Consider the following 26,229-nt stretch of genomic DNA (forward strand, 5'->3'; position numbering starts at 1 on the left):
GAGAAAAAACAGAGATGACATTTTGAGTCTCGTGACCCTTCTCAGAACTGATAGTAGCTAGGTAAAAGTGAAGACTGGATGGGTGGGTGGGAGGGAAGAAAGGAGTGCGTGAATAGGCACAGAGAGAGACAGAATGACAGTGACAATTACAGTTAGGGAGATAAAGGGATGGTTGATAGGATGATAGTGGCTTTCACATTTGATCAATGTAGAAAGAACGATGCACATTCTTAATTTCCCAAGGCCCCTAGAGATGGTTAGAAGGCTGGAGGACCATATATATGGTGGCTGAACCCCATCTTCCTGCTAGCAATGCATATTGCCACCAGCAAAGCTTAGTGGCATGGCCATTCAGCAGGGGCGCCCACCAGTATTTCAATGTGCACTTGGGATGCTAAGGCATACGAAGCTATGGACAAAGCACTGGAAAATGGGATTGCAAGAGCTAGGTGCTCATCTTTGACTCGTGCAGACTTGACGGGCTGAAAGGCCTTTTTCTGTGCTGTGGACCTCTGTGACTGAGCTGCTCAAGAATCCAATTCAAGGCCACATATTTTGTCTGCAGTATTACCAGATAAACCCAATGGGGTTCCAGGATGGATCCCACCTTGATAGGTATCCCACAGCCCATTACTGGGGTCTGCTTGGCCACAACCTCTGCAATTAGGGGGCATCTCAGTGTTGAGGTTCTGTCTCTCCCTTGCGCTACAACCTGAGCAGATATGGTGCAGGCCCAATTATGGTCAGCTTCTGCTTTTGTCCCCAGTAGCACCACTTAGCCTGAACAGAAAATTGCAGCCTCCGATTTCTTGCCTGATTAGTGGTTAATGACTAGGAACATTTTTTAAAGGGTTTTAAATTAAATAGTAATGTTTGCATCATGGCCCACAATTTACGGTGAGAATGTCTGGGATATTTATTTTAACAGATATCTTTGCACACCATTCCTTCCTTTCTTAAATTCTGCAGTACCAAATTGTACCTAACCATTCAAAACATCAAAAAAATTCACGCAAAGCTTTCTGAATAACTTTGAAATGAATTGATTGTTAGGCAGCTAAGAAACAGTCTGGATTTATAAAATAAAACTTTTAAAAACTGCCAGCAATACAGCTTGGATTTATATAAGCATGGAAAAACATCTGTGATTCACAGAAAAGGAGGAAGTGCTAAGACTTTGAGAAGATCAGGAAAGCTCGGTTGAAGTGATGTGCTTTTGTAAAGAATTAACAGTGGAAGGGAGTGAGGACTGAGGACTTTTAAGATAAAGTGAAGTTTGTTAGTGGAGAAGGGGTGGGGGTAGACCTTAGGGGGAAGCAGAAGCTCAAAAGGCATAATCTTGGAAGATTCAGTCTGAAATCACAAGGCTGGAGGAGGTTACAGAATTACAGCAAGATAAAGACATTTTCATAGTTGAACACTTTGTGCTTAGTGAAAGTGAAGCAAGGATGGGGTGGTGGCAGATGAGACTTAATGCATCAGAGCAGCAATTCTACACAAATAGCTTTCTCCAACAGAAATTACAAGAGGTTAATGTTTATGGTGTTGGTTGAGGTAAATATTGATCTAAAACAAAATTACATGCTCCTCCCCAGACAGTGTCTGGAATCCTTAGTGCCTACTGTAACCACCACAACAGGTAGACTGCCTAAGTATACATCTTGCATGAGGGATAGCATCTTTGATTGTGTGTGTGACTTGCATTGCAATGTGGAAGAAATTAATGCTTTTGTTGATTTCGGACACTGAAATTTCCCTTTTAGCAAATTCTTCACCCTGTGTTTGATTCCCTCCATGGTAGTCTTAGCCACATCAAGCAAATTCAGTGATGTTCATTATTTGTCTTGCAATAACAAGGACTTAGGAATGAATTCACACAGATTAAATCATCCTGTGACTATAAGACAAAAAACCATTCCGTGAAATCATTTTTCCTCATTTCCTTCCTTATTAAAACACCTCACCCTGAGGTTATGCCATCTGGTCCTAGACTCTCCCACAAGGGCAAACAACCTCACTGTGCCTACCTGGCCAAACCCCCCTGAGAAACCTGTATGTTTCAACAAGGTCTCCTACCATTCTTCCAAACTCAGAGTATGGGTCGAACCTCTCCTCATAAAACAGTCCTTCCGTACACAGGATTAACCTAATGCACCTTCTCCGAACTGCCTCCAATACCAGTATATATTTCCTTGGGCGGTGTGCTCAAAACTGTTCACAGTATAATTCACAATGAGCTAGCCCAAGATGAGAGTCCACATGTCAAAGTTACAGCATTGCCCTGCACAAGAAAGGGAAACTGGAGTTGAGATATTCTCACACTTTTCTAATAGCCTCCAACAAAAATATATCAGAAGAGGACTGGCAGTTCCTTCATGTGGCAGTATGACCATTTGGCTTTTATTTTCAGAAGCTGGTCCTATCTGGTCAGTTAATTACACAGCACCATCAGTTGGAGCTGGTATGCTACATCTTTCTTACAAGGTTTTCTCATATCACAGATTTCATTCCCAGTAAACTCATTCTGATGATTGGAAAACAAATGCTGCCAAAACAGAAGAACCTTAAATTATTTGCGGGAAGACAGCAGAGTTAACATTTCAAATCCACTGATGTTACATAAGAACAGATGAAGAGGCACGGAGCTCAAAACGTTAACTCTGCTTTCTTCCCACACCTGCTGCTAGACCTGATGAGTTTCGTCAGCAGTTGCTGTTTTTGGTTGAGATCTCCAGCAGCTGCAGTTCTTTGTTTTGCTTAAATTATTTGTATTCACTCCCATATAATGATAGAGATATTTTGAATATCTAAGGAGAAAGAACTTATCCATGACTTATCAATGAGGTTCTACACATAAGAGGTAAAGCCATTTCAGCAGGTAAATTGCAATATTTAAGTGGAAATGTGTGGATTACTGAATTTTGTTTCACCAAACCTGGAATGGTGATATGCCACTCCACAATGAATTAGCTTGATTCTGAATCAGACTCACCAAATATAGAAATACAATACTAAAACAGAACTTGCAGGAGAAACTCAGCAGGTCCAGTGGCATCTGTGCAGAGAAAAAGTTAATGATTTGAGTTAAGCGACCCTTCTTCAAAATGGTTCTAAAGAAGGGTCAGTGGACTCAATGTTAACTGTGCTTTCTCTCCACTACCAGACCTGCTGAGTGCCCTCAGCAATTTCTGTTTTTGTTTCACATCTTCAGCATCCACAATTATGACATCGTTGTATTAAAGGAAATAAATTACAAGGAATTTTCCCTTGGATGGAGCGTGTCCAAAATTTGGGGGCATAATTTTAAGGTGAGAGGAGACAGATTTAAAAGGGACCTGAGGGGCAACATTTTCACACAGAGGATATTTTGTGTGTGGAATGAACTTCTAGAGGAAATGGTAGATGCTGATACAGTTACAACATTTAAAAGACATTTTGATTGGTGCATGAAGGAGGAAGGTTTAAGAGGAACTGGGGGCAAACACGGGCAAGTAGGACTATTTGGTGAAAATTGGTCGGCATGGACGAGTTGGTCTGAAGGGTCTGCTTCCATGCTGTATGACTCTGAGTTAAAATCGAACAAACAACTCAATGAAACTTAAACTTTGATTTTAAAATTTAGACTTGAAAATATGTTTCACTTTGTAGACCCAAAAAACTGACGCTGAAAGCCTACAAGCAATACTACTTTATTTTTAAAGATACCTGCTTATCATACTTCAAGAACAAGGAAGCTTCTCAAGGAGAACCAATTGAAAAATTAAACCTGAGAGGTGAGAAAGCACATTTTTCAAGTTCCTACAGGCTAAGCATGACTTAAACAGCTAGGCATCTGATTCTAAATTCAGAGTTATAATTCTAATATTGTAATAAGAAGACTGTGGCACAGTGGCAATGTCATTGGACTAGCAACCTAGAATCACAGGCTAAAGTTCTAGGAACATGAGTTCAAATCCCACCTTTACAGATAGTGAAATGCGAATTCACTAAAATTCTGGAGTTAAAAAGCTAGCCTAATGGAGACCATATACCCAGTGTCGATTATCATTAAAAACCTTTCTAGTTCACTAATGCCCTTCAGGGAAAGAAACCTGCTGTCCTTACCTTGGTCGGCTTACATCTGACCCAAGACCCACAGCAATGTGGTTGACTCTTAACTGCCCTCAGATGGATAATAAATGATCATCATGGTGGCAACAGCAACATCCCAAGAATGAATAAAAGCAAATTTGCTTTGATCTGAAGTCCAATTGGCATGGTAATTAATATTTATTTTCCAATAATGAAAGTTCATAAGAAGTAGGGCCACAATTAGCCATTCGGCCCATCAAGTCTGCACTGCTATTTGATCATGACTGATATGCTTCTCAACCCCATTTTCCTGCCTTTTCCCCACAGCCCTTCAAACCATTACAAATTAAAAATCTGTCTAACTCCTTAAATTTGCTCACTATCCCAGCACCTAGCGCACTTTGGGTACTGAATTCCACTGACTCACAACCCTTTGGGAGAAGTAGTTTCTCAACCCTATATTTTAAATTTGCTACCCCTTATCCTAAGACTATGACCCCTCATCCTAGAATGCTCCACAAGACAGAGCATCTGTTCCATGTCTATTTTATCTATTCATTTTATCATCTTTGCCTTAATTTGTTCTCACTTCATTCTTCCAAATTCCAGAGAGTACAGGCCTAAAAACTGTTCAATCTCTCTTCATTTGACAAACCATCATCTTTGACATTAATCTAGTGAACCTCCTCTGAACTGCATCCAATGCCACCAAATCCTTTCTCAAATAAGTGAGCCAAAACTGTGTACAGTACTCCAGGTGCAGTCTCACCAATGCCTTGTACAGTTGCAACAATACTTCCTTACCTTTATGTTCTATTCCTTTAGCTATAAAAGTCAACATTCCATTTGCTTTCTTTATTATCTGCTGTAGTTGCATGCTAGTTTTCTGTGACTCATGAATGAGGACACCCTGATCCTCCTGCGCCGGTGTACCTCAAAGTCTCTCCCCATTTTGATAGTAGGTCACCTTCCCATTTTACCAACCAAAAATTCATGACCTCACACTTATCCACGTTAAACTCCATCTGCTACATTTTGGCCTGTTCTCTTAACCTCTCTATATCCATTTGTAAGGTTCTTATTTCCTCGTTGCTGTTTACTGTCCTGCCTATTTTTGTGTCACCCACAAATTTGGCTACAGAGCCTTCTATCCCTATGCTCAAGTCATTAATGTAGATTGTTAATAGCTGGGGACAAGGATCGAACCCTGTGGTACCTGACTTGTTACTTCTCGTCATCCAGAAAACTACACATTTATTCCTGACTCTCTGTCTCTGTCCATCAGCCAGTCACCTATCTAAGCTAATAAATTACCCCAACCCCATATATCCAACCTTGTGGATCAACCCTTTTGTGCCTCCCTATCGATGTTGATTGTCCTAAGTTCCACCCTATTGCCTTCAACTTGCCTGTTCAAAAGGAATGGTACTACTGTTCTCCACTGTGAATACTGAAGCAAAGTATTGATTTAGTTTCTCTGCCACTTCACTGTTTCCCACTATAAACTGTCCAGTTGCATTTAAGGGACCACCTTAGTGACTCTGTTCCCTTTTATATACCTACAGAAGCTTTTGCTATACTTTTTGATAATTTGCGCTAGTTTTCTTTTGTAGTTTATCTTAACCCTTTTTATTAATTTTTTTAGTATCCCTTTGTTTCTGTTTGGAGGTTTCCCAATCTTCCAGCCTGCCACTGGCCTTTGCACTATGGTATGCCTTAGTTTTTGACTTCATATTGTCCTTGTCTATCTTGTTTCACCACAGATATTTTTTACCCCCCTTACCATCTTTCTTCCTCACTGGGACATATTTTGGTTGTGAGTACTTGAGTAACTCCCTAAATAACTGCCACTGCTCATTCGCCATCTTACCTTTTAGCCTTCCTACCCAATCTACTCAGACCAAATCTGACCTCATGCCTATGTAACTCCCTTTGTTTAATTCTAGCACACTACTGTGAGACTCCACTTTCTCACCTCCAAACTGAATTCAAAATTCAGTCATACTATGGTCGCTATTCCCTAGAGGGTCCTTAAATATAATGTCATTAAGTAATCTCTCTTCATTACACAGTACCAAATCCAGAGTAGCCTGTTTCCTGATTGTTTCTTGGAGGAGTGTGTGGTGGAGTCAATCTGTAATACATTCAATAAAACACTGCCTCCAGGCTACCCTTGCCAATCTCTGTGCACGTAAAATCACCCATGATTACTGCCTTGCTTGCAAGCCTCTAATATTTCCTGGTTTACACTATGCCCCACTGTGGAACTACTGCTTGGAGACCTATAGATAACTCCTACCAAATATTTCTTCCTTTTTGCTATCTCTTATTGCTACCCAGACTGATTTCACATCTTGGTCTCCTATGCTTATTTCATTTCTCATTACAGCACTGATCCCTCCCTTCATCAGCAAAGCTACATCACCTCCTTTTCCTTTTGGTCTATCCATTTGAAATGACAAATACTCTTGGATATTCAATTTCCAGACCTGGTCTCCTTGTAACTATGTTTCAGTGATCACTGCCAAATAGTAGTCATTTGTTTCTAATTGTGCCATTAAATTTTGGTTTGAATGCTTTTTACAAAGCTTTTAAATTTTTTCAATGGTAGATTTCCCGACTCTTTTATAAATCGTTGGTACATAAAGGTTGTCACCTATTCCTTCCCTCTCCTTTACTGTCTGGTAACCATCTGCCAATTCGCTAACCTGCACTCTTACTACCTCCTTCAATTTGGGCTTTCTAATTTTCCCTACAACTGAACCCTTGCCTCCAGCCCCCAACCCCATTTACTTTAATGCCTTGTCTACAGCTCTAGTTTTGCAACTAGCTAGGACTCTGGTCCCTTTGGAACAGGTCCCATCTTCCCTAGTGCTGGTGCCAATGTGCCATGGATTCAAACCCATTTCTCCCACACCAATCTCTCACCCATGCATTTACCTGTTCAATCTCATTGACCCTGTGCCAACGGTTCCTGGCTCAAGTAGTAATCCAGAGATTATTACCTTTTTGGTTCTGCCTTTTTAATTTAGCTCCTAGCTGTTCACTCTCTCTTAGCAGAACATCTGCCCAGGTTTTGTGTGTGTTGTTGGTACCTATGTGGACCAAGACAACTATATCTTTACCCTCGCAACCCAGATGTGAGATCCCAAACCCGAGCACCAGGTAGGCAACAGAACCTTTGGGACTCTCAATCCTGGTCACAGAAAATAGTGTCTATGCCCTTAATGATACTACCCCCAGTTACAATTACATTTCTCTTCTCTCCCCCTACTTAAATGGCTCCCTGCACCGTGGTGGTGCTGCAGTCAGTTGGCTCATCCTCCCTGCAGTCCTCAGTCCCGCCCACACAGGGAGCATAGACTCTCAAACCTGTTGCACAAGGACAAGGGCTGAGGCTCCTGGGTCCTTCTACTTGCCTCACTTAGAGCCACACCCTGCTGTCCCTGACCACTGGCTGAATTCAAGTCAGTCGGTCTAAGGGGTATAACTGCCTCCTGAAACACAGCATCCAGATAATTCTCCCCCTCCCTGATATGTAGCAATGTAGCAATGAAGCTTCAATTCCAACTCATCAACCCTGAGCTGGAGCTCCTTGAGCAACCAACATTTACTTCAAATATGGTCACTTGGAACCACAACAGGATCCACCAGCAGGAACGGGACATCACCTGACTCTCCATCCTTATTTTATTTAGCTAGCTTTCAATTTGGCTTATTTAATTCTTTTAAAACTTCTTTTAAAATCTCTGCTCATTGTCTCAACCTGAACGCAAGATATAGCCAATAATTTAACAAGATTCAAATTAACTCAGATTCAGATTTAGCAGATTCCCTATTAGCCAATCAAACCACAGCTTTCCTGTAACATCACTTTTTAGTTCCCCCCAATCAGAATCAAACTCTTACCTGGAATGAAACACAATTGGACCAAATTGAACATTTATCTGAAACAACTGGAGGTTTCCATCCATTTGATGTCAACTTCCACAAATAATTTGCTTCTACCCCTCTCCCCCCCATCCTGATGTACAAGCCCCTAGCTTAGAGGGCTAGCCCACAAAGCAACCTTCCCTTATGCCTTTACACCACCGATCCAGCACTTTTTCATTCAAATTCAAACATAATCATATGATTATCTATGGAATAGTAAATTGCATTATATATTAAAAAAATGCAGTTGTATCAGTGCATATCTGCATCATAATCTCTCTTCAACTTGCATTTAGCTATGCAGTCAGATGTAAGTTTTACTGATTTGACAAGGACACTAATAGTTGTACTGCACGGTACCAAAGATTCCACTGTTATGACGCAGGTTGCACAATGGTGTCATTTATTATAGTGCTTCATTTGTTAGGTACCTGGAAAGTTGACAAAGATACTATTTAAAACATACACCTCAGGCTGATCAAACATGTTCTAAGGACTCTCAAGTAATATGGTGTTCATTAACAATTTTAGTTTTACAATGCAGAAGGAAATAATTAACATTTTACATAACTGTGAATGTTAAATAGTCTGACTGCATATCACCTAAAATGTTTGGGTTTACTAAATAATTAAATTTAAAAATTGGGTGCAAGTACTTCTAAATTGGAAGGTGAGAATAGGAATCTGTTGGGAAATTTTGCTGAAAATTGTGGCTTGTATGATATACACTTTATATTCTCTACTCATTAGCAAATAACATTTGGATGAAATTGAGCTTCTGAGAAGAAAGAATAAAAACTTTAACATTCATTACTGAAATTTATCATCTTATATATTTTCCTTAAGGTGGCTTCAAAAACAGAGGGAGAGTGGGAGGTTGGAGGAGGGACACAGGATGCCAAGAGAATTGTAGTATGGCTATACATACAGCTAGCTTGGTCTGCTAATCAGGTTTCACCGAAATAAAGAATATTCCACTTGTATAGTAGCTTTCTTGACCTTGGCATGTTCCAAAACGCTTTATATTGTCATAGTTGTTCCCCCATGATCCATCTTCTCAGATCTCTTTGGAAGCCTCATCACCATGGCTGACGCATGAAATCTTCCAAAAAAAAAAGGCCATTCAGATAGTGCCAAAAATAATTCATTTACTCCAGAGAAATTGGGGTTAACTTCCTGCTGCAGGCAATACATGCGATGCCCATTGGGATACCCAGAATCTACACTTTTCCATCTGTGGTAGACTAATTTCACAAAAAAAACCTCCCTAATAAGAAAGCTGCTTTGTTACCTATATCAGTACCAGTATGTCTTTAATAAGAGCAGTAATTTATAAATGTAATACTGCAGTATCTCAGAAAGTAAAGGATTAGTCTGGGGTTAACAGTGAATCCAAGAAACACCACGGGCTTTAATACACAAGCTCCCAAAACACACACAAGCATACATGAAAACCCTTTATTCAATTTATCTGTCACATTTCAAGTCTCACTTAACTGTTTTCCTTGAAACTTTGCCTAATACAGGATGTGAAGTTATGCCAGATGTGAACGTAGCAGGACAGAAATTTGGGATCAAATTGCTGATTCCTGTGGCTGACGGCATGAATGAAGTATACATAAAATGTCACAATGTAAGTGTTCCACTGTAAGTTTTATAGATTCACAGGAATTAACACTAGCAAGGTTTTGCTTTGGTGCATTTGAAAACATTTCTCAGCACTCAATTGCAAAGACAGGGACTTAGCACTCAGATTTTGAGAGGGATTAGGGAATTAGCTGGGCTTGGTCAAACAAGATTCCCAATTTGAAGTGATTAAATGATTTTGCTTATTAGCATACTTCACTGAATATATAACTTTTAACAAGAACCTCACCAAGGGGCAGCACAGTGGCTCAGTGGTTAGCACTACTGCCTTACAACACCAGGAACTTGGGTTTGATTCCACCCTCGGGCGACAGTTTGTGTGGAGTTTGCACATTCTCCCCATGTCTTTGTTGGTTTCCACCAGGTGCTCCAGTTTCCTCCCACAGTCCAAAAATGTGCAGATTAGGTGGATTGGCCATGCTAAATTGCCAATAGTATCCAGGGGTGTGTAGGTTAGGTGGATTAGCCACAGGAAATGCAGGGTTACAGGGATAGGGAGTGGGTGTGGGTGGGGGTGGAATGCTCTCTTCAGAGTCAGTGTGGATTCGATAAGCTGAATGGCCTGACTCCACACAGTAGGGACGCTATGATTTGGGATGACACTGTTCAGAGGGAGGGACACTGCCATTGCTGTACAAAAGCTCCGACCACATACTATGCATGGTAGAGTTGAAGTCCCATAAGTAGCAAAGGGGCCTGGGAATTATACAGAGTACGAGAATATAAAACCAGGACAATTCAGATCAAAAATAAACAAACCTATACATGCATTATGTTAGCCCTGTCAATAGGCATAATGCTACATTAATCCACATAACGGGACATTGGGTCTTCATCCTGCAATTCTCCCATTGTATTTTGATTAAATGTAGGGTTCCAACATGAGCACAGATCTCCCCATGGTCACAAATTTATGGAAGAAATGGTAATATCATTGTCTTGGTCATTAATGTAATTAGTGATGAGCAGCATTCCCAACAGAGATTACTGAGGGCATTGCTATTGTTACTGATCTCCCCACACATCCACTTGCTTGGCAACAACTTGTCAAAAGCTTTCCTGAAGTCTCCAAATTAATACCGTTAGTAGGACTAATGGATTTTACCACGTGAGCTATTTTCTCAGTGAATTCAATCAAGTTCGTTTGGCACAACTTTCTTTTACAGAAATCATGTTGGAAATGTCTGATGACACTGTATCATGATGTTCACAGCTAAAGTTATCTACATAGATTTTGGAGGTTCATGATGACAGTTACCTAATATTGGGAGTCGATCATTAGTAAGGAATTTTCAGCGGGTTTATCAAAAGATCTTGCGAAGCAGCAGTTTAGCTGCTATGCTTTATTTAATTAGAAAAACGGATATATGACCTGACACAGATCACTATATCTTGCCGATCCTGAAGCCATGTGCAGAATGGAGAAGTAGACGTAGTGGACCTTTGGATTTGGAGTAGCAGGGTGTTCATCCCTGATATCACTTATAACTTTGACGTTAACAGTCTTTGTTCTTTCCTTGAACTCCTGGTTTTCTCCCAAAAAGACGATGGCTTATCCCATAAACACACTTTTCCTCTGTTTCTCCCGTTCTCATTCCTTCCCTTCCTCCCTCCATCCATCCAGTATGCTGGACCTAATAAATCTTTAGTATCTGTTCAATAGTGGTGATTCTTGTAACCTTTGCTTCGTTTTCATAATGCTAAGAATTTCTTTGTAGAAGGCTAGTTATTACAGTAACAGCTAAATGAGGTTTCATGCTACCAGGAAGTACTTAATTTGGAACACTAAAAGAATTCAGTTTTAGAGAACTCCAATTTCCAGCAGTCCCTTTTAACAACTTCCAATAACAAACTAACCAGTAGATCTATAGTTTCCTATTTCCGAATTGCTACCCTTTTAAATAATGGCACTACTTTAACTACCTTCCAGTTGGCTGGAACAATCCCAATTTCCTATGAGCTATTAAAAATATCTAAACAAGGGGGTTACTTAACACATCCCAAATTTAGACAGCATTGGAAAAAAATTATATTGTATCATCCATAAATTAAAGGACCTGTTAATGGGTACTTTTTTAAAAAACAAATGTATCAAAACCAACAATATTACTGACCTTTCCTTGTGGTTTTGCTTCATGTGAAAATGCATTAGGGATGAAACGAATTACTGCCTTGAATCCAGCTGAATTCTCACTGAAAACATTGTGCAAGTCGAAAGGAGCAGGTTCTTGATTTATCAGGGAGCATATGTATTTGAGGGAAATAAAAATGGATTGAGATCCTGATGGACATGGCCCCAAACTTCATGGTCACATGGACAAACTGAATAGTCTTTTTCTGGTTATTCCCTGCTCTGCATTGGATTTGTTAGCCACCCTTTACATTCCACCAAGTTGACTTTGTTTATGCTTTCTAGCTATTCTAAATGGTTTACATTAACACCAAGGGTTTATTGTTGACTGCAGGAAACGCAATACGCTAAATGGATGGCTGCCTGCAAACTGGCTTCAAAAGGCAAGACCATGGCTGACAGCTCATACCCCACAGAGGTGTATGACATTCAATCTTTCCTAAAGATGAAGAATGTGAATTCTGTGCCTCAGGTGATGCATGACTCAAATGCTCTGGACATGAATCCAGAATCACTGGTGTCACGAAAATACTTGAAAAAGTTAAAAACTAAACAGGTACAGGGTTCTTATTGCTATTACTATACATTCAACCTTTTTCCTCTCTGGCTAACCAGTTTACTTGGGATAAAATTAAAATACTTTGGTCTGTATGTGTAAAATTCCACATGAAAATATTGAATGTCAACATTATTTTTTATTTCAGAATCAGATTTGGAAGGACTGAAAATCAAACAATCACTCTTCAGTAGAAACATGCATTAAAAAGTAGAAATAATTTGATAACAGGCCAGAACTAAACTGATGCTTGAAGTCATTGCTGATACATAAGTTTCTCCTCATGACAGAGTAGTTTTTGCACTGGACTTTATTCGCAAGACTTTAGCTAGCATATTGTAGCATGTCTGTCATATCAATGTCAAAAATTGCTATGCTGTTGAAGAACAGGGAGTATATCATTGTTAGACCTTAACCAATCAGGGTGTCAATTCAAAATAACAAAAATCTCCATCTTAAAAGCTCCATTAGACTACGTGAAGAAGTTTCAAATTTCTACAACACCTTGTGTGAGGAATAAGTACTTACTGATTTTGTTCCTGAATGGCCTAGCTCTCATTTTAAGATTATGCCTCCTAGTTCTGCCCTTATCATATCTTAACATTAGAAACAACCCATTCTTTCATTTCCCCTACTCCTCCCCCAAACCCCTGCCAATCTTTGATAACCAAGAAATTATAAACCAAGTTTATTTTTTTAAAAAATTTTGCTGACTTTACCCTGCACCTTCTAAGATCATTCATTATGTTCTCCCTAAAAGAAGTGAAGTCCGCATATGATCAACAATCCAGATTAACGTGACTAAGGTTATACTCAGTTACAATGCAACTCCTCCCTTTTTGCTTTTCAAGCCCCCTTAAGATTAATGTCAGCTTTCCATTTGATTACTTTTGGTACCTGTCCATCAGCTTTTAATGATTTATATACCCGTGTGCACCTATATCCGGTTTCAACTTTGCCGTTTTGAAATATTCTGTTTTTCTTGGGTTCAAAGTATGCCCACCTTGAATTTCAATTAACATCGTTCTCTCAAGTCACTTAATCTGGCCACATTCCTTTACAAGATAACAAAGTGTGGATCTGGATGAACACAGCAGGCCAAGCAGCATCTTAGGCCCAAGGGCCTAGGCCCGAAACATCAGCTTTTGTGCTCCTGAGATGCTGCTTGGCCTGCTGTGTTCATCCAGCTCCACACTTTGTTATCTCAGATTCTCCAGCATCTGCAGTTCCCGTTATCTCTGATCGCATTCCTTTACAACTTTGCTACTCTGATCTGATGCCCTTCCTAACTTAAGCGTTATCTGCAAATTTGGATATGTAATGCTCTGTTTTCTCATCAGTTGTTCATAAATATAAAGAGTCCAAACCCCTGATCAGATTGTTGGAAACCACCACTGATACATTCTGAAGGTTTCAGCACATATCTCCTAACCAGCACTGTCAGCACTTTTGACAGACACAAGGGCAGTTCGTGAGGGGAGAAGGGGTGGGAGAGAGAAAAAGACACAAAAAGAGAGCATATCTGTGACTTAGCCATGGGCATTTTATTATAATGAAATATATGTACACTGTGTAATGTGTACATTAGATTATTCCTGCACCTTTTGAGCTGCTTCTGTGCCAACTAATATTTCCTGATCTACAGCACAATGAATCAACTTGTTTGCCAAGGCTGCACTGTCATCCACGGGTGAAAGTAGTGAATTTTAACACTATCCAAACAAAAGCTCACTTTTAAAACTAAGCTGTGAAAACTTAGAGGAGCAGAAGCTATAGTGTTACATAGGTCTTACTGTTTGGAGTGGGCATTAGCCTCTCTTTCACCCGACACTCATTGCTGATAGTATCGGTAAAGGTGGGTACAGAAGTGTGTGAACTCAATATTGCATCTGTCTCTATTCTCACTCTTGCATTATTGTGTAGCTTTCTAGGAGCAAAGTTGGCAAAGAATCAATACAAGAACACTCTGAAAAGATCAAAATTGCTATAGTTCATTTATGTTAAATAATTTTAATAACTATCCTCAGATTTATGATCAAATCCTTGCCTACAGTAAATTGTTAGATCATTATCACTCATAGTACCGACTTCACCACCCACAATGTGATAACTTGCTGTTCAGTCTGTCCATTGTTCCTCCAAGGTAATATTCAAGCCAGTCTGTATTTCCACACAAGGCGATTGAGTGCATGTTGTACATAGTAAACGCACACACACACAATATATGTGATTCATCAAAACAAGACAAGCTTGGACACATTGAAGTAATTGTACTTGTGGCAATAGCTGTACTAAATTAAATTCTCTCTTGGATATTTGATTTATAGTTGACAGCACGCATCCTGGAAGCACACCAAAACGTTGCACAGATGACCCTGGTAGAAGCCAAGATGCGGTTCATCCAGGCCTGGCAGTCACTGCCAGATTTTGGAGTTTCTTATTTTCTGGTCAGGTAAGTGACATGTAAGGATATTGTATTGGTTTGCTTTGGCAGGGCAAACTGACATTCACATTAAAACTTGTAAATGTAAGCAATACAAAGGCAAACTTTTATTATTTTTATGCACATAATTTAATCACTAAAATTGTTATTTATGTAGTATTCCTAGAAATAACATTACCACTGACAGAACTGGTGACTAGTCAGTCTGAATTATTCAGAGTCTTCCCAGTGAGTCCGTGAATTTTGTTTATTAGTGAAGATGGAAGATGTCACTTTATTAAAGCTTGCATATTCATACAAAACTACAAGTACTTGTTTGTTTGCTGTTAATTGAGGCAAACAACATTTTTAAAAACCAGTTATGAAATCCCAATTTAATTGAAGAAATAAAGTTTCATTCAAATGTTCACAGATTAAATTACTTTTGTGCAGGAAAAATGTTGGATCAAACATTTCCCTATTTCACAACTGTTCAATTTAATAAGAACATAAATAACTTAGAGATCCAAGCTTTTCATTGAAGTAAGCAAAATATTTTCTAACAATGTGGAGATGTAATTAAACATATTTACTAAAATTTGTAGCATTTTATGGATAACTTACTTCAATTGTATTTTTCCCATATTGTCCAATATTTAGTTAGTTGTATTCCCCTTTTGTAATGCTTATGAATTGTTTACCTGCCAATGAACTATTTTCCATCAATGCAGAGGTGCACAATATCCTGTCATTCTGTATCTTTTCTGACCTGTAAACAAATCCACAAAATTGACAGTAATTTTCCCTCTACAAGAAAGCTTGTGATTTCTACTCAATTCCTCTCTACAAAAGGCAACTAGAAACCCACTTGTTGAAGAACTGTAGGCACCAATAAACTAACTATGGAGTAGTAAATGCCCTATACTGAGGCACTGGGAGACTAATGTATTATTCCATGCGTGTTCAAGGATGAAAATGTATAAAAAAGTACATTAGATAATTTAGGAAACATTAATATAACTAATAAATCTCTGTAGTGAAAACATTTGAGTGTTTTTTGTTTTACTCATTTCTAGCAACCCATCTCAAAAGTAATCAACAACTTGTGATTTACTTGTACGCCTCTCTATAATGTATGTCTCTAAGCACTTGAAATGGAGAAATGAGGACCCAGTGCTAGGACATCAATTGCAGAATACCAGCCATGTTGGAGAGAGGGTTATAAGATTCCCTTTTAAAGGGGAGAAGCAGGAAGACAAAAAGAATGTCAGAGCAAAGAACAGGCACATGATGCAAACAGCAAATCTTGAATGCTGAAATGTGGGATCTTGGGAGAAGCTCAATGGTAGAATCAAAAGTAATTCTTGGGGAATAGGGGAGAAGATCTCTGAAACAGTAGGGTGAACCGACATGAAACTTCAAGAAAGAAATTCGTACAATGACCTTCTGTTAATAATGACACAAGATAGATCAGGTGAGGAAAACCATGTATGTCAACATTTCTAGGCCCAAAACGTCAGCTTTTGTGCTCCTAAGATGCTGCTTGGCCTGCTGTGTTCACAGCTCCACACTTTGTTATCTCGGATTGTCCAGCATCTGCAGTTCCCATTATCTCTACTGTCAATTTTGTGGATTTGTTTACAGGTCAGTAAAGATACAGAGTGACAGGATATTGTGCACCTCTGCATTGATGAAAAATGATTTGTTGGCAGGTAAACAATTCATAAGCATTACAAAATGCATTATTTCTCATGCATTTAGAAAGCCTTGTTACCACCTTGTTTAAAAACTGCAGGCCACCCAATTCTTGTTGACAGAAGTACAGTTACAAAGCCAAAATTAGAAGTAATAAGAAATTTGCAGTGAACAGAATTACCTTTTTACTGTCACACTTTGTTACATAGGCTCTCCAGCAAGCCCTCTTCACAAGAGAAAAGCTAGAAAACGCAATGCTATATGAGCACATTATTTAGGTTGAATCTAATAATCAAATTTGTTTGCATGATAATTATATACTGTAAAATGTGTGCATAGTAAAATCAGAGTACAAAATGTGATTTTGAAACCACATTTAATTTAGAAATAGGCAATGAATGTTGACAATGCATATCAACTGCTTCAGCCCAGGGAACTTCTGGCGAACTGATGACGTCAAACCCAAGCAGCAGGCATGCACTTGCCAAAACTGGCAAGAATTCCTTCAGATTTTCCAATGTTGTGCGAAAGGAAATTTTCAGCTCATGCGAGGCAGATGTTAATCAGGAATCCTTGCAGTTCTTCCATACACAAACAATAATCCCTATCTAAATCTACACATTTTGGCCTCATTAAATGTTGAACTCCTTCCAGGATACTATTGTAATGTATCTGTGCTCCACAAATAACAGGGTTATGCTTTAGAACAAGACATTTAGGGAATCTGTTGCCAAGAAAGATGTTTACTGGTGTGTCTTTATGTGTGTTATTGGATTACTGCTGTTAAGAATGTCACTTATTTTAGAGTTCAAAAACAGAACTACTTATTTAAACCCAACATCACTCTTTCACAGATTGAGAGGAACCAAGAAAGATGAACTGTTAGGTGTTTCCTACAATCGATTAATAAGAATAGATATGGCCACGAGAGATCCGACTGTAACATGGAGATACAGCAACATTAAACAATGGAATGTCAACTGGGAAATTAGACAGGCAAGTTACAAATTACTCTATAATCGCTCAGTGTCAAAAACAACAGGACACCTTATTTAATACAGAACACACCAGTAAGTTGTTGACTATTCTATCTTCAAGCGGTAGAATACATACAAAGAGCTTTGGTATAACAGGAACTCCTGCTTTATCTTTCTTCTCACTCCACCCCACCATTATTCACTCTGTGAAAAAACATCTTGATTTTTGAATAATCAAAAATCTTTCCGCTTAGATTAAACTAAGACCTAAATGATATTTTTTAAAAATTCATTAAATCAAAATTACAGAGCATTTTGCACATGGTTCTTCTCCTTGATCAATTTGAGCTATCTTTTACGTAGGTGTACTTTATAAGTTTGTTTTCCATCATATTTTGCTGCTTGCTTCTTCCTAAATTCGTTTTGAATATCTGTCAATGGAAAGTAAGTAATGGAGGTAAGGGCAATTTGGGATCGGCAACAAACATTGATCAAGCCAGTTATGTGCCTACCCCTCGAAGTAATAATTTTAAAAAGTACTTCACGCTCAGGAAATGCCCCATCATGGAATGACAGCATCGCACAAGCTGCTATCTCAACAAATCTGTTTGATTTAACTTGTTTGTAAATGTAATTCTCATTGCAGCACGGTAGATAGGGATAAATCACACTTCCAGGTTGCAATTTCTTGTCTAAGACATTTATTAAGAAGCAAAATCCAGAACTTCTAAGCATTACAGATGTTTGTGAAGTTCTACAAAAATGTGGATGATTTTGAAATACCATTGACTCAGTCTGATAAGACATGTTTGAATTATTAATTAAAGCATACATGATCCTTGGCTTTGTAAGCAGAGCTACAGAATGCTCACTCTTTCTAAAGTCGATAGTTAGGTCCCAGCTACAGTACTCGTTCAGTGTTGGGCACCATACTTCAGGAAGACAGTAGAGAGACTTACAAGAGTGATACCAGGGCTGTAAGGCCTCAGTTTCGTAGAGAGATTGGAGAAGCTGGGGTTTTTCTTCATATCCGTTGTGGCTTTAAGGGAAGATTTCTTGGAGGCCTTCAAAATCATGAAGGGTTTTCTTTAAATCAAGTTGTAATATGGAAGGCATTTCTTGATAGAATGGTGGAAGCAGATTCAATAATGATGTTGAAAAGGGAACTGGGTAAATATTTCAGAAATGGGGGAAAGACTTGCCAAGGGTAGGGAGATGGCATTAATTTAGCTTTTTATGCCATTTCATTCGATGACTGTGATTCTTAGTTATGCTTTAACTTGTGGAGGATTAGACTTCCATGTTTTTCAGAAAACATGTTAGCTTGCCCAGAGTGTCTAGATGGGTTAGCCATGGAAAATGCAGGGTTACAGGGATTGGGGGTGGTTTGAATGGTTGGTGTGAATTCAATGGGCCGAATGGCCTACTTCCACACTACGGATTCCATGTTTCTATAACTAGTAGCAGCCACGTTGCCATCACTACTGGGAGATGTTATTTGCAAAATTCTTAATTCTAGGAGACATTGCCATCTGCTGGAGAGCTACAGAACCTATTTATATTAAAATGCTTTAAAGGATCACTGCAGCATGATGTCGATCACAAATAATCCATCATCTTTTATTTTCAGGTTGAAATTGAATTTGATCAAGGTGTGGCAATCGCACTCACCTGTCTCAATGCAGACTGCAAGATCGTTCACGAATACATTGGCGGCTACATTTTTCTGTCCACACGTTCCAAGGACCAAAATGAGACCCTGGACGAAGAACTATTCCATAAACTTACAGGTGGTCAAGAGTAACGTAACAGAGAATCTGAACTATGGAGGATCATTATCTTAGATAGTTATTGCTAACAGCCCAAAAGTAATGACAAACCAAGCTATTTGCATCAAGCAACATTAGCTATGTACAGGGATAATCAAATTTTACTTAAGCATTACATTGTATTTTTTTTTATATACTCATTCCATTTCACTTTAAGACACCCAACCAGTGACAGCAATCAGTATGCAGTATGCTGTACAGACAGCATTGGCTGGGTACATTACATCTTTCAACATGATTGTCACTGAAATTATGGAGCTCCAAATATTTGTTTCCCTGTTAAAGAGAAAACAGTTACAATTTAATCATTTCTATGTTAATCTTGGAATGTACTTATTTGCATGAAAGGATCTATTGAAAAGGTGAAAATAAAGGGCCAAAGAGAAACCACAATGTACTTTTTGTTCCCATTGATTATCTTTAGTAACTGGAAAATATCAACGGAGAAATATATTTTGGATTTTGCAGCATTACAGACCACGTTCAATTATTAGCAGATGTAGAGGAGAATAGGATTTCTACCTGCTGAATACCCTGCTGGTCCAAGCTATATTTTTGGAACTATTTAATTCTGTTAGTCTGGCAGCAAAATAACCAGAGCTGTCTGCTCATTGATGCTCTTAAAAATGGCTACAATGCAAACATCAGAATTTTGTTTAGTTTCTTTTCTCACACCAGAAACACTCCTGACCGATTGCTGACATTTGAGGATCTGACAAAACAGTCTGAGCCCCAAGAGCTAGAGTGACAAAAACATTTATTTGTCAATCGCCCATCCACACACAGGCTGGTACAGGGTTGCTGTTAAGGACCATTCCCTTTGTTGCCAATTTCCTCTGATTTTCCAAAACCTGTAGAGGAACTGAAGAAGCAGAAAGCCTCGGAAAGTATTTCAGGTGGCCCGCAACCTCTGGCAGGAAGCAGGCTGAATGCCAAAATTCTTAACGCAGCAAGTTTGAGATCTTGGAAAACTTATCCAGAGTTCACACCAGAACAGCCCACATTTAATCGAGGGAGAAACTTAAGTATTTAAATATTGAGCCATATGCTGTGTGCTATTTTCAAATGCATTTGAATGGCAAGATCAATTGGCTGTCTAGGGTCAGAGAATGTGCTGTGATGCTGCTCAAGTTGGGGTAAAAGAAGTGTCTAACTATGAAAACATTGTTTATAGCTTTAACCCTTTCAAAAATGAATTATAAAAAAAAACAGAAGTCACATAAGACAGATTCTTGATCAAAAGGAGAATGAAGGGTGATAGGAAAAGTGGATATGAGGAATGTTAGACCAGTTGATAGTCTACTGAATGATGGAGCAGACTCGCAACGCCAAACAGCCTACTCCTGTTTCTAGTTTCTAAGATCTTATTGCAGTCTGAGTGATATCATGGAACTAAAAACTGATTCAGGGTTAGCAGCCACCCGAGAGCACTTGGTCTGTTTAGAGGCATAACTAGGAATTGGAGGAAGGACAGAAAATGGATCATGGGCCAAAACTTACCACCTCAAATTTCAGGGTGTGATATTAGTTTCTATGTCTTAGACCACTGCCAATTAATGCCATGAAGCAAATATCAGCGTCCACTGATGGAAATATGTAGAAATACTATTAAACCTACATTCTATGTATCGCTCACTAGCATTCTTCTGCATTACATTGAAATCAGGGTTATACACCCAAACCACTTTATGTTACAAGTAAATGACGCAAATAAAATACTGGAAATTTACCAGCATCAGGGGAAGGACTGGTTGATGGAATGGATTAGATGCTATTCCCCATTTCTCACCTCTTTTCTGGCTTGCGCTCTCTCACCTATTATGGTTTGCATGTTTTGTTCATTCTGATCTCTTCACCAGCTTGCTGTTTTTCCTGCTGTGCTTTCTCTCCATTTGATTTTTTTTATAATTCCCTCCTTTTCTGCTTCTCACACTCATCTCACAAAACACACTGAGGCTGGAAGAAATCAGGTTTCCTCGAGAAAGAGGGCCTGACACAGAGCTCAGCGAAAACATTAAGAACACAACCACTCAGCTAACCTTCTCAAAATTAGCAAGAGCACAGCAAGTAGAAACTGGAACAGGAATCAATTATACAGTGAGGAAAGGCTTATGGTGGTTGAGTGAAATCTGCAGTCAATTGGAAAGAAGCCAGTTAGATCTCATCCTTCCTGCACTAGGATCATTCCAAATTAATTGAGATTTCTTAAAATAAAAGAACATTCAGCAAAATCCCCAAATTTTAAAGCTGCAAACGCAAGAAGAATGGAAAACAATAACAGGATGCACAGACTGGATAAGACTCTCTTGTAACAGTAATTCCACCCACCCTCTTCACCCCTCATTTAGGTTTGGGGGTTGGCAAGGAGCAGCTGGAGAGATGGCAGAAGAACGCCATACCTTCTGCAGTCAGCTTGTGCTCTGCAACTGTATTATGCGTGTAGCATTTCACAACTTTGTCTCACAAATTATACTTTGTGAAGAAATACTCTATGCGGTTCTCTTGAGCACTAATGCAAAGCACAAGTTGTTCACAGTTTAGGTTACCTTACACACAATGTACTGGACAAAGAAGAGTAAAAACATACTTGGTGGCAGTTATTTTTTCAGCTACAAAGTAAAATAAACAAACAATGACTTTTTAACAACTATTGACCAGCACTGGAAGAAAAACAAATGTAGTCCAAATTTTCCTTTCAGAACGACAAGAGTGACAAGAAACCAGAAATGATCACTCTGGTAAGAAGCCAAAGAAACAACTGGGGATAAAAGGAGCAGTACACCGATATTGCTTGTAGTCTGGCAATTTGTTATTCAACTTGTGAGAAGTTAGACAATAACACGGGTCCAATTTTCCAACCCAACTACTGACTTATTTTTCATTTCCTTCAAAAATCGGAGCTCTGGTTTAACTGGGGAGGTGATGACTTAGTGATATTATTGCTGGACTGTTAATCCAGAGACCCAGGAAATGTCTGGGGACCCAGGTTCAAATCCTGCTGCAGCAAATAGCAAAATGTGAATTTACTAATCATTTGACATTTGATTCCAGATTTACAGTAAATTCACATTTCACTATTTGCTGCAGCAGAATTTGAACCTGGGTCCCCAGACATTTCCTGGGTCTCTGGATTAACAGTCCAGCAATAATATCACTAAGTCATCACCTCCCCAGTTAAACCAGAGCTCTGATTTTCGAAGGAAATGAAAAACAGGTCAGTAGTTGGGGTGGAAAATTGGACCCGTGTTATTGTCTAACTTTTCAGAAGTTGAATAACAAATTGCCAGACTACAAGCAATATCGGTGTACTGCTCCTTTTATCCCCAGTTGTTTCTTTGGCTTCTTACCAGAGTGATCATTTCTGGTTTCAACTCCCTTGTTCGCTCCACACTGCTCTCCAACCCCACCACACCCGGCACCTTCCCCTGCAACTGCAGGACATGCTACACTTGCCCCGACACCTCCTCCCTCACCCCTATCCCAGGCCCCAAGATGACTTTCCATATTAAGCAGATGTTCACCTGTACATCTGCCAATGTGGTATACTGCATCCACTGTACCCAGTGCGGCTCCCTCTACATTGGGGAAACCAGCGGAGCCTTGGGGACCACTTTGCAGAACACCTCCGCTCAGTTCGCAATAAACAACTGCACCTCCCAGTCGCGAATCATTTCCACTCCTCCTCACATTCTTTAGATGACATATCCATCGTAGGCCTCCTGCAGTGCCACAATGATGCCACCCGAAGGTTGCAGGAACAGCAACTCATATTCCGCTTGGGAACCCTGCAGCCCAATGGTATCAATGTGGACTTCACCAGCTTCAAAATCTCCCCTTCCCCCACCGCATCCCAAAACCAGCCCAGTTCATCCCCTCCCCCCACTGCATCACACAACCAGCCCAGCTCTTCCCCTCCCCCCACTGCATCCCAAAACCAGCCCAGCCTGTCTCTGCCTCCCTAACCTGTTCTTCCTCTCACCCATCCCTTCCTCCCACCCCAAGCCGCACCTCCATCTCCTACCTACTAACCTCATCCCACCTCCTTGACCTGTCCGTCTTCCCTGGACTGACCTATCCCCTCCCTACCTATACTCTCCTCTCCACCTATCTTCTTTTCTCTCCATCTTCAGTCCGCCTCCCCTCTCCCTATTTATTCCAGAACCCTCACCCCATCCCCGTCTCTGATGAAGGGTCTTGGCCCGAAACGTCGGCTTTTGTGCTCCCGAGATGCTGCTGGGCCTGCTGTGTTTATCCAGCCTCACATTTTATTATCTCAAATGATTGCTGATTGTTGGAATGACCCATCTGGTTCACTAATGTCCTATAGGGATGGAAACTCCAATCCTTACCTGGTCTGGCCTGCATTGTGAAAAGGGATGGGCAATAAATTCTGGCCTAGCTAATGACACGCACATAAAAAAAAAAGCCTGAACAAGGAAGAAAAGCTTGTGGGTTTCAGTGGCCCCAGTTAGTAACTCTTCAAGGAGTATACAACTTGCTAATTTCATCGAGATCTTTTGATGATACACAACTTTGGAATCCACCTTCATAACATATAAATGCCATTTAACTTCAATTTTGCAGCTAATGATACCAGAAAACAGCAACAAATGGTCAATATCTATGAATTAAAGATTAATATAACATAATTAAACAGGAATACAATACAAATACAATTCTATCAAACGGTCATCATTCAGTGGAACTGTAAACTCTTATTTCTCTCCACAGATGCTGCCTGTACCATTTCCAGCATTTTCTGGTTTTGTTCATTTCTATGACTTATGAAATTTATATATTACTGACTTTCATACTTCAGATAGCAACGATACATAAGTAATGTCTTTTAACAGGGAGTCTCGTGTCATCAGAAAATTAAATGCAAGTGATTATAAGAAGATATGTTCAAATGACAATGACCTTTGTGAACAAAGAGAAGCTAGTCATCTGAAACACAAGATATTTACATTCGTCACAAATGTTTAGCAGATATCACAACCATATTACGTTACTGTACAGAAAGCTTTCTTTCACCATTGATATAATAGATAGACTAGATGCTCCATTTAATTTGCAGCAAATAATGTTATCACCATTTGGATCTTATTCTTTCTCCAAAAGATTGCAATAGAAGGAACCACATCTTCAAAATTATAATTGCATAAACTACAAATTCTGGCATATCAAATTCTGGGAAAGTGAATTAGTTGCAAGCAAGTGGCGAACAGAAAACATTTGAATTCCTTCTGCAGAAAATTAATTTCCCATTAGGTCGCAGAAAGATCATGCCAGTTTTGGCAATAATTATTCGAACACAAAAGAAACACACACCTTTGGACAAGCAGCTATTGTCCCAAATGGAATACAAAAAGACAAAATGAATACAGTAGCTACTGGAGGCTATATCCATCAGTTTTCCTTCTCCAGAAGCTATGTACCAGCTTTCTTAATATTGTTTCACAAGGTGCAGCATTACATTTAGCAAACCTGCACCCTTTGTATTTTGTTCAAAAGGTCCACTGGCTGTAGAAAAAAAACACTCATTTCTGAAGAAGGCTTTTAAGAAGTAACGTCATACGAGAAACATGAATTTTGTTTCTCTCCACAGAAGCTGCCAGAGTTGCTGAGTTTATTCAGCATTCTGTGCTTAGTGTAATTTTTGCTTTAAAAAAAGCAAGGAGAATCAGTAACGAACAGGTTTCAAGTTCCTTTAACATGGGACTGAAAACTTTACGGTTTCTACCTTCAGGATTTTGGCCTCATTTCCACTGGCTGTACTTTGCAAAACTGATGAGTTGCTCTTGATTGCAGCCATCCTGTTCACCTGACCTCCCACCATATTTGCACTGATCCCTAGAGTCATCACAAAACTGCGATCTTCTTTGTCCCTGAATGTGATTCGCCATTCAACTCCTTTCGTCTCTGTACTCGCTCCTACCTATTCAACTCTGTAGCCACCTAAAGTAGAGCAATGAGCGAAAGGAGGCCTTCCTGCCCAGCTTGCCTGTGCCAATTCTCTGAAAGCACTTACCCCAAAGAACTGCAATTTCCTTCCTTGCCGGTATTTCTTCAAGTCCCTTTGGAAAGCAATTATTGAATGTGCTTCCATCACTCTTTCAAGTTGTGCAGAACAATTCACTGCATAAAAAGAACTCACAAGGCCTCTGCTTTTAGGAATTTTTCTATGCAAATCCCTAAAATGAGAACATTTACCAAATCAGTGCATGAACAAATCTGAAATTGTGATCACAAAGCATGCCAAAGTTCTCAGTGCAAGACCAAAGTGGAAGCAACAGTATAAAAAGCAGCACAGTTTTAAAACAAAACTGCCCAAATAACCAAAACATAAATTGTACCCAGAATAGCAGGAATAGTATTAAGGACAAAATGTAACTACAACAGATTAAATAAAGCATTTCTACAAAAAGAGGCATGCAAAAGATAGGCTAAAATAAACTACAGTACACTGAGAAATCCAAATGCAAGTCCACTCAAGCATTACTGGACTTTATAGTTAATGCGCAATATTCAGGCTCTCTGTCTGGTTTCAGAGCTCGCTAAGCTAGGATTTTCTAGACTATGAACATGAATGGGGAAAACTAGTCTGGTGAATACGTAACCAGAAAATCCTAGCTTGCAGCTTCAAAGGCAAAGATCACATTAACAGTACAAATATCCCTTTGTGTAAAACACATTGGAAATCTCCCATTCATGAAAGAATTTCAGACCCTCTGACTAACCATGCGAGAAGCATCTAATCTTTACATCAACTGTCCCATACTGTAATTGTTACATTATTTAAAAGTATATTGTAGTAACATAGTTAAAAGAAAACAGATGGATCTCAGTATTAAAGAGTTAAACTATATCATTTGGATACCACTCAAATTATCATTGCACATTTTGCAGCCGAGATTCAATTTATTGTGTGAAGTGCAAATAAAATATTAAAACTATAAAGTAAGAAA

The 26,229-nt window shown here is 39.3% G+C and overlaps 1 protein-coding gene across 2 annotated transcripts in view; it reads left to right on the forward strand.

Annotated features, from left to right (window-relative positions):
• The window catches only part of fermt1 (FERM domain containing kindlin 1), a 77,063-nt gene extending 57,006 nt beyond the window's left edge, over positions 1-20,057 (forward strand). Inside the window, exons 10-15 of one of the 2 annotated variants that reach the window (XM_048535427.2) lie at positions 3,649-3,773; positions 9,531-9,637; positions 12,117-12,338; positions 14,666-14,790; positions 17,310-17,451; positions 19,063-20,057. In XM_048535427.2, the coding sequence (XP_048391384.1) occupies positions 3,649-3,773; positions 9,531-9,637; positions 12,117-12,338; positions 14,666-14,790; positions 17,310-17,451; positions 19,063-19,236 (895 nt within the window). In that variant the 3' untranslated portion in view covers positions 19,237-20,057. The remainder of the gene's footprint in view (positions 1-3,648; positions 3,774-9,530; positions 9,638-12,116; positions 12,339-14,665; positions 14,791-17,309; positions 17,452-19,062) is intronic. The other variant, XM_048535424.2, reaches the window with a different exon arrangement.
• The last annotated feature ends 6,172 nt before the right edge of the window (positions 20,058-26,229 follow it).

This window comes from Stegostoma tigrinum, chromosome 9, assembly GCF_030684315.1.
Source record: "Stegostoma tigrinum isolate sSteTig4 chromosome 9, sSteTig4.hap1, whole genome shotgun sequence".
Lineage (NCBI taxonomy): Eukaryota > Metazoa > Chordata > Chondrichthyes > Orectolobiformes > Stegostomatidae > Stegostoma > Stegostoma tigrinum.